Here is a 15,743-nt window from a genome sequence, read left to right on the forward strand (position 1 = left end):
GATAACAATATTTTTTACAAAAAAAAAAAAAAAACAGTGCGGCGCTGCACTGCCGCCCCAAACACTCTAAAATTTAACTTTGAAACTGCTGAAGAAAAGTTTAATATTAAAAAAAAAAACTACTGTGGCTATTACAGCATCTAGAAAAGCTGCCACCACATACAAATTTCAATCGTAGTTTTTCAAAAAAATTGTCAAAATACAATTTACTCAAACGGACAATGCATTATGATGCCACAGTTCGTCCCAATTGGACCCTAAATTAAGACAAAAAAAATTATAATCATTTTTTTTTATTAGTAATTAAAATTATAGCCAAAATATATGCATGTAATACAAAAAAAAAAATTTAATATTAAATTTATTTTGAATTAAATCAAACCATTTTTAAGATTCAAATTACAGGGTAATATTTTTAATTTTAAGTTGATTAAGATGTTGCATTTTGAAGAAGCTATCAGCTCTATTATTATTACATAATGTGCTAAAAAAATAGAAATTATATACATTTACATAAATTTAATATCTTTAAAATAATTAAAAAATAAATTAATATATCTATAATTTTAATTGTTTAAGAATATCAAGTGCATGTGAAGATAATGATGCCGCAGGCTGTAGCTGAAGAGGAATGCAGAAGGAAAATTAAATTAATGTCGAATAAATAAATGCAGTTGATGCAGCAGTTCTGCATTTTGCAACAATTTGTGCAAACAATGAAGTAATGTGCTAAGAACTTACCTGATAAATTTGTGCAAACAATAAAATGGAACTGTTTGGGCAGCTTATAAGTGTGGGGGCGTTTTTGAAAACGCCGGCACCATTTGGTTCGTGCGTTTTGTCTGCTTACTGAAAACACAGTTTCATTTTTATACAAAATGCGGGCTGTGGGTCAAACCCCGCGGTCGACCCGCAGGCCTCATTTCATGATAAGTTGTTTATCCTGAAACGCAGACTCAACTTAATTCTTCACTGGAACAAAAGTTAATTAACTTTTATTTATTTCGACCGCAGTCGGCATTTTCTTAACTAATTTGACATAAGCGTGACGTACTAAAAAGTGAAGAGTATAGCTACAAAGCGACAAATATGCACAAAAATATAATTTGAATTTCCTTTTAAGTTTTATCAATTAAAATGAAAAAAAATATATATATTAGATATTTTTTCTTAAGATTTTCTACTCCATCTAATAAAAACTTTATGACTTAAAACATAAATAATGAAGGAAGAATTACATACCTACAACTTAATCCTATTCATTGACATATTTAACACCTAAATTTAAATTTTTACATATATATATATATATATATGTTATCATATTTTTGCATAAAACGTCAATTTGAATTTTTAAAAGTTAAAATAGTGCTATTTTTAATGTAATATGAATATTTACTATCGGAAAACAACTATTACCAACGGAATAACCAACGACTTTACGTGTGTTGGAAATATCGAGTTGAATTTCGACGGGTTGTCGATATTATATGGGAAGGCTAAATTTCGACGGCTTGCCGACACGTAAGGTCGTAGCCCATAGATAATTAGTAAAAAACTTTTTCGACGGTCACCGAGGACGAACCGATTGTTTATTTCTGCCGGTTCATTGTAAATTATAAACCGACGACCATAGATCATCAGAAATCTACATCATCAATTTTGGGCTATACACCAACAATCAGATCATGGGTAAGCTAACAAAAAATTCTTTAAATACCGAACCAACTCTAAAATTTCCGCATTTTCTCCTCCCACCTCTCGCGATTGTCAAAAGCCGCACGCGCCCCTTTAGCTTGCTTTTTCGCTATGGTGCACCAAATCATGATTTCTTACAGCCAAAGCAAAGGTAATTTCATATCAGTCATCTCTCCAAGTTTTTATGTAAATTGAACTATTAGTTTTTTCGCATTTTCAGTTTGTATGTTTAGAGAAGTTCAAACTTTTAACATTGTTACAACATTCAACACAGTTGATATTTTTGAACTGCTAAATCGATATATCTATGCGTGCAACGATCGAACTATTAAGAATTTGATAAAAATGAAACATGTTGATTGTGTTTTATCATGAATTTTGATATCTAAGAGAGAATTTGAAAAATGGATGAAAGATGGTGCTAAATTTGAAAATAGCGACGTTTCGGATGCTTTGATAATAAATTTTTTATGCAGCGCGGAGGTATGTATGTAAAATTTTTTGATGTTAGATTTGTAACAAAAATTTATGCCTGAAATAGTAATAATTTTTTATGTTGGATTTGTAAATAGCAATAACTTCGAAAAAGCGAAGCACACATTTTTCATGCATAAGTAAGGTGGTACGTCGGTAAAAATTGAAGTTCATTGTTAGATGTCTAAATACATAAGAAATTAAGTGATATGTACGTAAATTTTTCAAAATAAAAAAAAATCAAATATCTTTGAATGTAAGCACCGTGTATATATATTTAACTGTCAGAGTACATATATATATATATATATATATGGAAAAATAACATCTCCATATACAAAAGATCACTTTAATAAGGACCCACAGCGAAGGTAAGCATATGGAGTGAATGAGTTTAATTTCCATTATAATGTATCGTTAATGTGCTCAGAAATGGTAGATGACATTTTTTTTAAGAAGAGATTATTTCTCTTAAATTTGCTCAGTCTCATTAATGTGCTGACAAGTTGAGCTTATCAATCCAGGAGGTCGAACTCGAGCTTAGATTTGAGCTCGTATGTTACATGAGCTTTAGTTAGATCCAACTCGACTCGAGAGTTTAAAGAGATACTCGAATATGTAAAAAAAAAAATGAAATAAAAGCCTCCATCAAGCACTACTCGAGCTAGCCCTCAAGATTTTTCCATACCTTCATGCAATCATGGCCAAAAGACATCACAAAACCCTCAGTTCTGCCCTAACCTATAACTTTACAATATTACAAATGTCACCAAGATTTTTTTTTCCTACCCTTCATGCCACCACATTTGAATATTCCGCATGCCAGTCATGTAAGACATTATTTATTTAATAAAATTTCCTTTCTTAGACTGAAAGGTAACACCTAAAAGTCATACACATATTTATGTTTAATCGAACCGTGTTGATTGCACTTGTTGATGTCTTAGGTTTTGTGATGATTCAGATTATCTATCGATATTTGTACATCAAGGTTGTAAATATACAATAGGCTTTATCCAGATAAAAAATGAATCATTAAGAGGTTCTTGAACAGGGTTGGCGTCTTCATGGTAGTGGCATCGAATCTTCTGATGTACCTATTTAAAGGTATGTTTTAGTGTCTATGTTCGAAACATAAAAATAGAAGACACTTAACGCCGAATGAAATCAAATATGATTTATATTGTTAGTGATTTAAACCTAATTATTAGATTTGAACTGCACATTATGAAGTCAACCCTACAATATATAACTCTACTCCTTCGACAAGCTATGAACCTCAACCTGAATTTCAATCAAGTCGATTTAAGGAAATGGTCTTTGATTGTAAAATACATTATTATCTAAGTCGAGTGGAGGATATGCACCAAACCACAAAGCTCAGGAATTGACTTTTTTACTAAATGCAACTCAAATCTATTGTGAGAGAGTTGCATATCAAATTCTGAGTAATATGTATCTCTCAAAATGCTAAAAGTTAAAGCCGAGTTTAACATGTCACGAGTGTTTCAATCAGTTTGCAAGATTATTGAATAAGATAAATTCATAGAAGATTTTAATTTCGGAAGACTTAGACATGATGAAAAAATTGGTTTCCAAGATAGGTTGAAAGCAGAGGAGATTGACTATTGTATGAATGAATGAATACTTTTTTTAAAGTTCAGAGTAAAAACTCGGTGCAGATTTTGTCATTCTACTAAATGCAAATCTCAGATTAAAAAAAAGTAAGAGACTGAAGGATGTTTCATAAGCGGCTCGTTTATCAACCGCTTATTTCAGGTCTTTAGATGTTATTTTCTTCTTTGTCATGCTTCGTATATGATGTGTCATCGTGGCAAATCATTGGAAATGAACTCATTGAGTCATCTTGCAGATGAAGATGAGAGAAAATATTTTGATCGAACATAAATTGAGTTCATTGGAATGCACGTAACATGCGGCTTCATTTATGCACTTATGATTTCTCACCGTACAGTCAGACTCCATCGCCCTACTCTTTTTGGCCAGTGAACATTACACCATAAAATCTACCACCTGAGATGTGCATGATATGTCATTCTTTTTCATGACACTGATTATATCAATTTCTAGCAGTCCTAAAGAAATGATTGAAGTATACTTGCAGTTGTTGATAGATGAGCTGCATATTATCTGAGAAAGAGGTATCACGACATATGATGTTTCAATGAAACATAATTTTTAAATGAAATGGGTGTTATTGTGGATAATAAGTGATTTTCCTGAGTATGACATGTTATTTGGGTGGAGCACTGCAGAAGCATTGACTTGTCCATATTGCATGGATTCATTTAAGACATTTACACATCAGCATGATTGAAATAATTCATGATTTGTTTGTCATCATATGTTCTTAAATGTTGAACAATCCTTCAGGTAAAAGAAAAATACATTCAGAAGAAATAAAATTGAGAAATCAATACCTCCTCTAAGAGTATTTGAGAAAAAATTATTCGAGATTGTTAATAACATTCTAAAGATTATCGTTAGCCGCGAGTTTTCTTCACATTGTTCACCTGGTTTTGGTGTTACTCGTAACTGGACAAAAAAGTTCTTTTTTTGGGATCGGCCACTAAAAAGATAATATGATCAGTCACAACATTGACTTCATGCACACATAAATTTTTATTTTTTTTTATAATATCTTCAACACTGTGATGAATGTAAAAGGAAAAATTAAGGATAATGTGAATGTCAGACTAGTATGAAGGAGATTTGCAAAAAAACGGGAGTCAAAGATCAAATAAACTATTGCTGATAAAAATATTAAGTCGAAAGCAAAATACTCTCTTACTTTGGCAAAACGTAGATCAACTTCTGAGTGGCTTCATGCATTAAAATTCCCCAGCATATATGATTCAAATTTAAGTCGATGTATTGATGTCAAGGGAGGAAAGATATTAGGAATGAAAAGCCATGACTTCCATATTTTCTTTTAAAATTTGATGTCAATTTAATTAAGCTGCTTACATAGCGAAATACAAAATCCACTAATTGAAATCATTGTGTTCTTCAGGGAACTATGTGCATCTCGTTTGAACTTAATAACATACGATGGTTAGAAGCAAATATTGCAGCAATACTTTGCAAGCTTGAAATATCGTTGGATGTATCTGTTTGAGAGGTACATAATAACACATGCATACTATATAGCTACTACTTTATAAATAATAATTTATTTATAAATTTTTTAATAATCTGAAGAGAACAATAAAAAAAAAGTGTGGCCAGAAGGATCAATATGTGGGGCATATTAATTGCAGGAGACGACCGCTTTCTGCCCCTATTTCGGGCAAGAAAAATCCACGAAAGAGTCATTGCTTCTTAAACACTTTCTATTTTGTAGCAATTATGGGAAACATTAGGAATGTGCACATGATGCGAGCAACGACACTTTATGTTCTTCTCAATTGCGAAGAAATTTAACCCTTTATTGAGTAAGAAATTTTATATTAATAGTTGTTCACCTTCTGATGTAGAAATATTATGATGAGCTGATTTATAAATTTTTCAATGTGTGAACAGTTTAATTGTAGATTCCTTAAATTCAATTGAAGACGATATCATAAGTCACGAGATAGATAATAATTTCCCTCAATGGTTTTCAATGCACGCAAGTTAGAATTTGGCAAATTTATTACTCATCTCACACATATTTTAAGGCATCTTCATTGACACCTAATTTTTTATGAATTAAAAGATTCATGATGGGATCAATAGAGTAATGGATCAGTGCTTGATAGAGTTTGTTTGGGGACCAACACACATTATGAAAATTTGAAAAATTTGTGATGTGAATGACTACAAGTTTCATAAGAGATCTTGGTCAGAAGAAAAAAAGACTTCTAAGTCAGATGACGAGATAGATTACTATGAGATTGTTGAAGAAATTTTTGAATTATCTTATCTTGACTCCATTGGAGGGAGTGTATTTTTGTTCAGTTGTGATTGATTTGATCAAGTTTCTAATCGTTGAACAAGGTAAAATAGAATAGAATGCATGCTAAATTTGATCTTTTCATTCTAGCAAGTCAGGTATATTATCTTCCATATCCCCATAAAATAAGAGACAAAGCTGAGTGGGCAACAGTCATAACGGCTAAACCCAAAGTGACTATTGATATTCAGAATACAATTGAAACTGCTTACCAAGAAATAAAAATGATAGATTTATGCATTTTATGAAGAGCTCAATTTAGAAGATGCTAATTACAAACACGAAGAAATGAGTATAAATAAGTATGACTCTGACGATGCTTTAGATGAATAAATTTTACCTTCATCAACCTCTGGTGACTCATCAAAAGAGGTTAACTAAGATATGTAATTTAATCCAACTGCGTACTTTTCTGTTTTCAGTTTCAGTAGTTTCAAGATTGCATTTTACAGTTTTTCTTTCTTTTTACGGCATATTTTTGGGTTTTTAAGTTTTAGTAGTTTATAAATTACATGCACTTTACAGTTTCGTTTCTATTTACTACAGCCTTTTGTAATTTCAGCTTCAGTTATATGTAGATTACGTGTTTTTTATAATTTCTCTTTTTAGTTACTACGTACTTTTGTATTTTTAGCTTCAATAGTTTTAGATTGCACCTTACAGTTCTCATTTCTGTTTACTAAGTACTTTTGTATTTTTCAGTTGCAGTAGTTTATAGATTGCACGCACTTTACATTTTTCTTTATGTTTACTTTATCCTTTTATACTTTCAGCTTCAGTAGTCTGTATATTGCATGCACTTTACAGTTCTTCTCTAGTTACTACGTACTTTTGTATTTTTAACTTCAGTAGTTTGTAGATTGCACTTTATAGTTTTGATTTTTGTTTATTTGCACTAATTAATTTTCCTTTCCTCCTCATAGATGGCTGCAATGCTCTATGCTGCATAATGTTGGCCTTTAAAAGACAGCCACAAAACTAAGTTAAGTGTTGCAAGATGAGAATGGTTAGGTGGATGAGTTACTTTACACTTAAAGAAAAAAATGTGAAATGATTATATCTGTGATAGGGTTGGTATAGCTCTAGTGGCAGATAAAATTACAGAGTCGTCTTAGATGATTTGGTTATGTTAAACATCGACCATTTGATGATCCAGTTAAGAGAGTATATGTTTTAGATTCGATGTATGTTAAGAAATACAGAGGTAGACCTAGAAATACTTGGGCATATTGTATAAAAAATGATCTTAATTTATTAGAATTAAATGGAAATATGACACTCAATAGGACGCAATGGAGAAAATGGATTCATGTAGCCAACCACAGTTAGTGGGATAAAGGCTTGTTGTTGTTACTTTTATCCTTACAGATGGCTTCTAGAGGGAGGGGCAGTCTCCCTCCTATCAGAGGATGTGGCACCCTAGATCCCTATAGAAAGTAGAAGTTTGCCAGCTAACGAGGCCGTGGAAACAGTGCTGAGAATGTGAGCACTCTCACAACACCACCACTCCTAGCTAACACCCTCACTGCCAACACATCAGCACAATCATCACACCGACACCACCACTAGTCAAGTCTACCACACCGGCACCACCACTAGCTCCAACTACCACACTAGCACCGTCATTAGATGTGACTTCTATACCAGCACTGCCACCAACTATTCATACCACACCAACACCTCCACCAAATGCTCCTAACACATTAGCACCACCACCACCTGCTATTAATGCATCGTCCAGTTTGAGCATCACCTACAACAATTTTCAGCTCTAGGCTTTGAGGATTACGTAACTTTTTTTAAGGTATTGGTATTAGTTCTTTGATTTTTTTAATTTCATAGATAAGTAATGATATGTTGTATCTAGTTTTTCTTCCCCCACACAGGTCATCCATTCTATTCGAGATAGTATTCAGAGTGAGTTTGATTGTTCCTATTTATCATGAAAGGAGGTCCTGATCCCAGTTCGAGATATGTGGTTCCAAGATTTCAAGGTACATAATGAACAAAGTTATCTTCAGTTATACATTTATATTTATCATTCTAATATTTTCTATTTCATTTTGAAAAAATAGTGGTCTTAATATCTTGAGGAGGCCCACATCTGAAAAAACTTCGAGCGCAAGGAAAGCAACAGCCTTCGGGGTTATTCAACAACATAAGAAAAACACATCAATGCTCCTTGTGGCTTTGTAAGGATGTTTTTGTTTCTCTGCTTAGGTCCTGAGATTCTCCCGAATACCAAATGACGAGAGAGCAGGCCAAATAGAATCGTTGCTTTGACTACGAAGGCATGAGGGCCTCCAATCACACTAGTGGGGCAATGCCACAAACAAAGCATAAGAGGAATCTTGTAAGACTTAGTTTTTGCTTAAAATTTCATTGTACATTAAATCTATGCTAACTTTTTTATTACTCTGACAGACTCTAGAGTTGGGACAAGACCCATCCGTTGTGCATTATACCTGCGCACTCATAAGCGGCAGTTTGACCAGACCTAGGTGGACAACCGATTTCAGGAGATTGAAGTAATTCACATGATTAATCAGTAGAAATTTCAAATAAATATTGAAGTTTTTTGTAGCCTATAACTTTCATTTATCATTTTTCTTTTCTTTTTTTTTTTTGCAGTAGACCTTTCAGAGGATGAAAGAAAGTCGTTCCCACGAGTCGAGCGTTATTATGATCACAGATGGTGATCCATCCAATTATGATTTGTGGAGGGAGGCTATTGAAGGAAAGAAAAAAGAGGTGGGTCTATGGTTTAGGGTCTCAGGCGTTTGCCTATGAAGCTCGTCCATCTAGCACATCTGGTGCATCAACTTCAATCACTCAGTAGGAGGAGCTTTGTGTGCAGGTTGCCGCATTGACTTCTGATATTGAGAACAGAGTTGTTGGCGAGGTAGATGCCCGGGTCTTGACCCAGCTAGCTCAAATAAGATCAAAGATAGAGTTGAAGATGAAGAAAGATGTTTATGTGATATTGTGTCATGCACGATGGAGAGGAAAGCGGCCAACTGAGGATGACTCGGATGAGAAAGATGATGAAAGGTCGGACAAGTAGAGACTTATTTTTTTCATGTTTGTTTATTTAGAACAATGAATTCAAACTGACATTATTTTTGCATACAAATGATCATTTTGCTTGGTTTAATGCAATGGTTTTCTTTTATCTCTATTTGTAGTTTGAGAGTTAATTACTATTGTGATATCAGTTTAATAACTGCTTGAATTAGTACATTATGTTGTGTGAAAATTGTAATGTTAGACTTGCAGGTGTAGAAATTATTAATGTGAAGAAGCATATTAATTTTGTTTTGATGCAACAGATTTTCAACGGCTTGTCGTTGGCTTTCCAACACTTTTGTCATTAAATTCGACAATCCATAATCATCAGTTAATTCCGCGACAAAAAACTAGTCTTTCAATGGACTATCACCATTTTTTATGGTCATATCTGACGACCTTCGATCCGAAGATACAAAATAATTGTCCAATTTCTGCTTCAATTTTTGGACATATTGGACCATCAGTGGTTGCCGATGAATACTGACGGCAGTGCTACACTTTTCGATGGTTGTGTGATTCTTTTTCAATTGCTTGGCTACACTAGATTCACTTAGTTGAATTACGCATTTGTGAGGTGATTCAGTGTAGTGCATCATCATGTAATGATGAGTGTTTGATAATTTCTCAGCAGAAGCCCAATGAGCCCTTGTTAGATTATCTTTGCTATTGGTGGAAAATTTGCATGCAGTGTAAGCCTCCACTGTAGGAGCAACATGAGTCTTTCCTTTTTAGCAAGTTGAAAGGCTTCATTACCACTTTACTCAAGCTCTATTCCATTAAAACTTTTACGAAGTTGCTCTCGGAAGTGTATAGAATGCAGGATCCTTGGTCCTCAAGCATGACATTGATAAATGTAAGAGGAAGAAATTCCCTAACGTTGATCCTTCTAGGAAAGCATATGAGAGCTTGGCTTTAGCTTTGTTTGACAGCAAGGCTACTATGACGGTCAAGTTGGCTCATCCACCTTTCCTAAAGAAGAAAACAACACCTCTCTAGTGAGAGGAGTCCCTAAATGTATTCCTTTAAGAGGGATTGCATTCAGAAGGCCTTTAATAATTTGAGGAAGTACAGCATGCACCTACCTTCACCTTTTAGGCTAGAGGAAGCAGGCAAGACATATATCACCACCAATCTATTATTATCGATGTGCTATTTAGGTTGATACTAGATTATGTATTGTTAGCATCTATGAGTGTGTTTGTACTCTCCGGTGATATTCACAATGATCATTATGTATTTTGTATTAATTTTGATGAAATGAAAGATCGTGTTTCTAAGTATTCCTCTTATTTTCAAAATTTTTATGATTATTTTATTTTGGAAGATGAGAAGGAGACTCCTTTTATGCCTACTTTGAGTGGTACTTATCAGATTCATGATGATAATGATGATGATTATGATGAAAGGTCACAAGGATCCTTCATCTCATCTTGATCCGCAATCTATCGATTGAGCTATTTAGTTTGATGATTGGGATGCTCTCTCTAAGTCCCTGCCAAGGGTATCTAGTAATTTTAGCTGAAGAGTGGCAAATTACTTCCCCCTAGAGTAAGGATACATTCTACTCAGGATAAGGGGATAAATGCAGTCACTCAAGATATTAAAAATTTCTTTGTTCCTCGGGACCAATAAAAGAATCACCAAAGCTAGTTTGGCTATGCTAATTATAATATCATGGCTCATCTTAAGAAGCTACCAACATTATTGAGTGTTTACTATGATTTTATGCTTTCTTCTGAGGTGTGAGAGACTTTAGTGACGATTCTATTAGAGCTTGAGATCTTCTGAGCTCACTTCACATAAGTGAAGTAGAAAGAGCTTGACCCATCTCAACAGTTGCACATCATTTCTTTCTCTGACAATGACATCTTGTTGGATTGGTACTACTGATCAAAACAACCAACTATACATAATCATTTCAATCGTATATTAGTGGATCTAATTGCATCGGTGAGCATTAAAAAGCACCCATATGCTTGAGTTGTTATCTCTCAACTTAAAACATTTAGGACTTGATAGGTTTATACTGCATGGATTTAATGAAAAAGGCCACATATCATTTGGCTCCATAGTTCTCCCTCAATATTTTAAAGGGCCAAGAAAAGATGCTAAGTTCCATGTGATCGATAGCAATACCTCTTACTTCACATTCATATCATTTGACTCCATAGTTCTCCTTCACACACTTTGAGGAGAAAATTTTTGCATCCTATGTGACATGCAACTGTTATCGATCCATGAAGTTGGCATATATGAGGATATAGAGTTTTATGTGCCCCCTTTACCGACATCAGATGCTTTGGCACCGGGGCAATATTTTATTCCTGTTGGCCCATCTCTCTCTTGCAAAGAGTTACAAATCAGAGGAGATGGTCAAGTGTTATTCCTCACCTTTCTTATAGATGAGTTGCTTGTTCTCCTGACGACTAAAATCAGAATCCAAATTGATGATGATGATGACTCTAAGTCAGAGATTGATGTGTGCCTCACTCGATTCTCAGAGACAAAGGTAGATCTAACTTCAGAGGATTTAGAGGTGGAGATTACTTTTCAGAGCATGTTCCATTTAGAAGCTCTTAATCTATTACTCGTTCACTTTGGCACTTTCAAATGAAGTTTGGACTATTGAGCCAATGCCTTAATAGTACTATAAAGATTTGGTCATGAGGAGCATGTCAAACATAGACAAGCCACAGACTTTCGATATACCTCCTAGAATCATGGTGAGAGTATTTTTTTTTAAAATTTTATAGCATTAATACACCTATAAAACATGATGATATATTTTCTTTTTATGGTGTTAATGAAATGATAGAAAAAATTCTATTTTTTTACTACTAGTCTCTGTTGGTTGACAAATTTTTTAGTATGGTTATTTGCCCTTAATGTTCTTTGTTCATCAATCTAAGATTTGTAAATGGATGTGACATAATAGATCATCTCAAGATATATGTGGTTTAGGATACAATGAACATTCAAGTTTATCCAAGCCTAAACAACCTCATGCTTCCTATAAGATGGTGTCAACAAGTTCTTGTGGTGATACCCCTATCCCTAGTGTTAAAATTTAGGATGCCCTTCATGAACTCAAGGACAGTGTGTGTTTGACAATCGATGAGCTTGATGATGTGAAGATAGAGATGAGGATCCTCATCCTACATATATTAGTATCCTATTTTTATAACTAATGGCTAAGCAAATCATGAAAGTTCTTCATGAATTTTGTCACTATTTTATGTGGAACTACATCGAGATGCCTAGGCTAGACCCTGAGATACCAGTGCATAGGTTGATTATTGATCCGGCAGTAGCCCCAGTGAAGCAACCTTATTGAAGGATGCAACCAGATATATAGGAGAAGGTCATTGAAGAGAGCAGGGTGGGATTTAAAAGAGAGGAACCTTAACCCACCTAGCTAATAAGCATCATATCAGTTCATAAGAAAAAAAAGCTAGATATGAGTTTGCATTAATTTTGAGGATTTGGATATGGCATGTCCAAATGATGATTTTCTGTTGCAGATCTCTAAGCATATGGTTGAAATCACATCATCTAATTATATATTCTCTTTTATGGTTGTCTTGCATGGATACAATCAAATCTAGATGGCTCTATAGAATGCGAAGCATGCGTTCTTTCACGCCCTAATCGATCTTTTTTGTAATAAGATTTGTGTTTTGGCTTGAAGAATTTTGGGGCTACCTATCAACGTGTGATGACCTACATCTTTGATGATTTGCTACATAAGCAAGTTGAGTGTTATATGAATAATGTTGTTGTGAAAATTCATATAGAGGAGGTTCAAATCATCAACCTGAGATTTGTCTTCAAGCTTGACAAGAAGTGTGGTCGGAAAATAAATCCTCTGAAGTGCCCCATTGGTGTAAATTCATTAGTTTTATTACCCAAAATAGGAGAATTGAGATATAACCCAATAATATTAAAGTCATCTTAGAGATGGAATGCTATAAGAGTTTAACGCAACTATGTTATCTTCACAGCAAACTGGCATTCCATAGGTCTATATCCAACTTAGCAGGACAATGCCTACCTTCCAGCATCTTGACCAGAAAAAATGCTTATTTATGTTTGGATGATGTGTATTAAATGATGTTTGATGATATAAAATATTATCTTATGAATCTCCATGTGTTAGCAACCTCTATTTCAAAGAAGACATTGATTTTATAACGTTGGATGAGTCAGTATGTGTATTGCTAGCTCAGACTAATGATAAGGGAAAAGAGAATATCTTGTATTACTTAAGTTAACATTTCATCTTTGCTAAGAAGAAATATCTACCAATTAAAAAATATTATTTGGCGCTAATATTCATGATGCAAAAGCTGAGGCACTATATACTATCTCACCACATTATTTTGAGATTGAGAGTTAACCTCTTTTAGTACTTGATGGCTCGCGCTATTTTGGTTGGTCAACTAAACAAATGGGCCATGGTTTTACTTTAGTTTGATATCACACATGTGCCTCAATAAGTCATCAAGGGTCAAGTGTTGGTGGACAATTTAGCTGCTCACCATATACCCATTGACTAGCCCCTTAGGGATGACCTCCCGAATGAGAAGGTTCTGGAGTTTGAAAGTATAGAATGAGAGTTATATTTTAACGTTGACTTACTTAATGAAAGACACATTCAGAGCCATTCCTTGCATTAAAGCTAGGATTGACCATATTTTTGTTTCTCTCAAATGTGGTATTAATCATTATTCAATAGCTTAACATAGCCACTACAAATAATGAGGCAAAATATGATACTCTAATTTTACGATTAGAGATTGACGTTCATATAAGCATAAAGAGGATCAAAATTTATGACGATTCTCAACTTGTGATAAGTGATGAGTATCTATAAGATGTTAAAGCCCGAGCTTTTGAATTATCACAAATGAGTCATGGCTTTAATAACTACAATCCCTGACATGATATTGAATAAAATATAATGATAATTGAATAGTAGTTGATGCCTTGGCTAAGTTGACCAAGGAGCTATCCAACCCAAATTGAGATCTAGTGATAGTTGTGATCCAAGATAGAAGGTTTCTATCATCGATGATCTTCAACATACCTATGCCTACATCTTTGAGCATGCCGAGTGAGGTTCTTACAACATCAATTGACAAGGCTTGTTACTTACAACAAGACTTCATTGATTATTTAGTTAAGGGGAGTCTCCCAGATGATCACTCAGCTCAACTCCAGAGTAGAGCCCTTTCTTTTACGATCATGAATGATACTCTATACTGGCATTCATTCAATTAGATGTGACTTCATTATCTTTGGAGCAATGAAGTCCTTAATGCCATGAGAGAAGTACATAAGTGCATATGCAGATCTCATAAATCAAACCCTAATATGAAGCTAAAGATCAAAAGTCTTGGATATTACTGGCTTTCTATGACTCAAGATTGCCTTGAGTATGCTATGAATTGCCAGATTCAATTAGATGTGGCTTTCTATGGCTTAATTGCAAGATTGTCTTGCTAGAATACAATTATGCATTTTATACAAGAATTTATAAAACAAAATAAAGGCATTTACATGCATCCACATAATTACTATGTATTTACATATCTAATGCCTAAACATTCATATTTACATGCATACCACTCAATCTTTAACATAACATTAAAAATACCACTCACTATCTTTTAAAAATGAAATGCACCTATTCATGCATAGGCTTGTGACGCAGAGATGTTATAAAAGTGTAAATATCAAACTCTGGACATTAGGATTTTAGATACAATAGAATTGTGCGGTATGCATATAAATTAACCAACAAAATATTGTGCATGTCCTGCCCAAACTTTACAATTATATATGTATTTCCTATTTCGTGTGGGTGTCCGTGCTTCAATGATGATATCCTAGAATTCCTCTTTCAACAAGAGTCAACGGTTTGCCTAAGGATTCAGAACAAAAGCAGACATCAACGCCACTGAACCGTAGAGTTGTCAAGTAAAAGAAGATATCCATACTAACCTTATTCTTGTCAAGCCAACCAAGTCCAAATGGTCTAGAAAGCCTGCCACTTCTGACAGGTGGATCTTCACAAGTCGGCGTGCTACACATAAATATCACTAAGAGTAAATGCATGGACACCGCTGATTCAAGTGGGAGGAAATTACTACTCAATATTTAATGGCAAATTTACCACAATGCTACAGGAAAATTTTAACTAGTAAAATACCCTGGAGATTGAGCTTTTTGTTGCTGGGCTTTCACTTGACCACACTGGTACTGAACTGTAGCATCCAACAACGTTTCAGCCATTACAGCACGTTTCTCCATTTGTGCAAGTTCGTTCATGGCTTCTTCATATTTTTCCTGCACATATATATCACTGTTGATAAAAACATAGTAGTGGTGATAAATCAAGGCATCTTTTTTATACAATTCTAAGAGGATAGCATAATAAGAATTATATATAATCAAAAAGAAAAATTTAGCAATAGAATTTATTATAATAAATTTATACACACGGATTAGTGAGGTGACATTAATGAGCACATTGATTAATATAATG

The 15,743-nt window shown here is 34.0% G+C and overlaps 1 protein-coding gene across 1 annotated transcript in view; it reads right to left on the minus strand.

The window, feature by feature from the left end:
- Nucleotides 1–14,839: 14,839 nt before the first annotated feature.
- Nucleotides 14,840–15,743, minus strand: part of LOC110020632 (TBC1 domain family member 2A-like) — a 60,956-nt gene continuing 60,052 nt past the window's right edge. The window contains exons 14-16 of the mRNA XM_020718790.1: nt 15,408–15,544; nt 15,200–15,281; nt 14,840–15,120 (exon numbers count right to left, since the gene is read on the minus strand). Of these exons, the coding sequence (XP_020574449.1) occupies nt 15,109–15,120; nt 15,200–15,281; nt 15,408–15,544 (231 nt within the window). The 3' untranslated portion in view covers nt 14,840–15,108. The remainder of the gene's footprint in view (nt 15,121–15,199; nt 15,282–15,407; nt 15,545–15,743) is intronic.

This window comes from Phalaenopsis equestris, unplaced genomic scaffold (genome assembly GCF_001263595.1).
Source record: "Phalaenopsis equestris unplaced genomic scaffold, ASM126359v1 Scaffold000105, whole genome shotgun sequence".
NCBI classification, from domain to species: domain Eukaryota; kingdom Viridiplantae; phylum Streptophyta; class Magnoliopsida; order Asparagales; family Orchidaceae; genus Phalaenopsis; species Phalaenopsis equestris.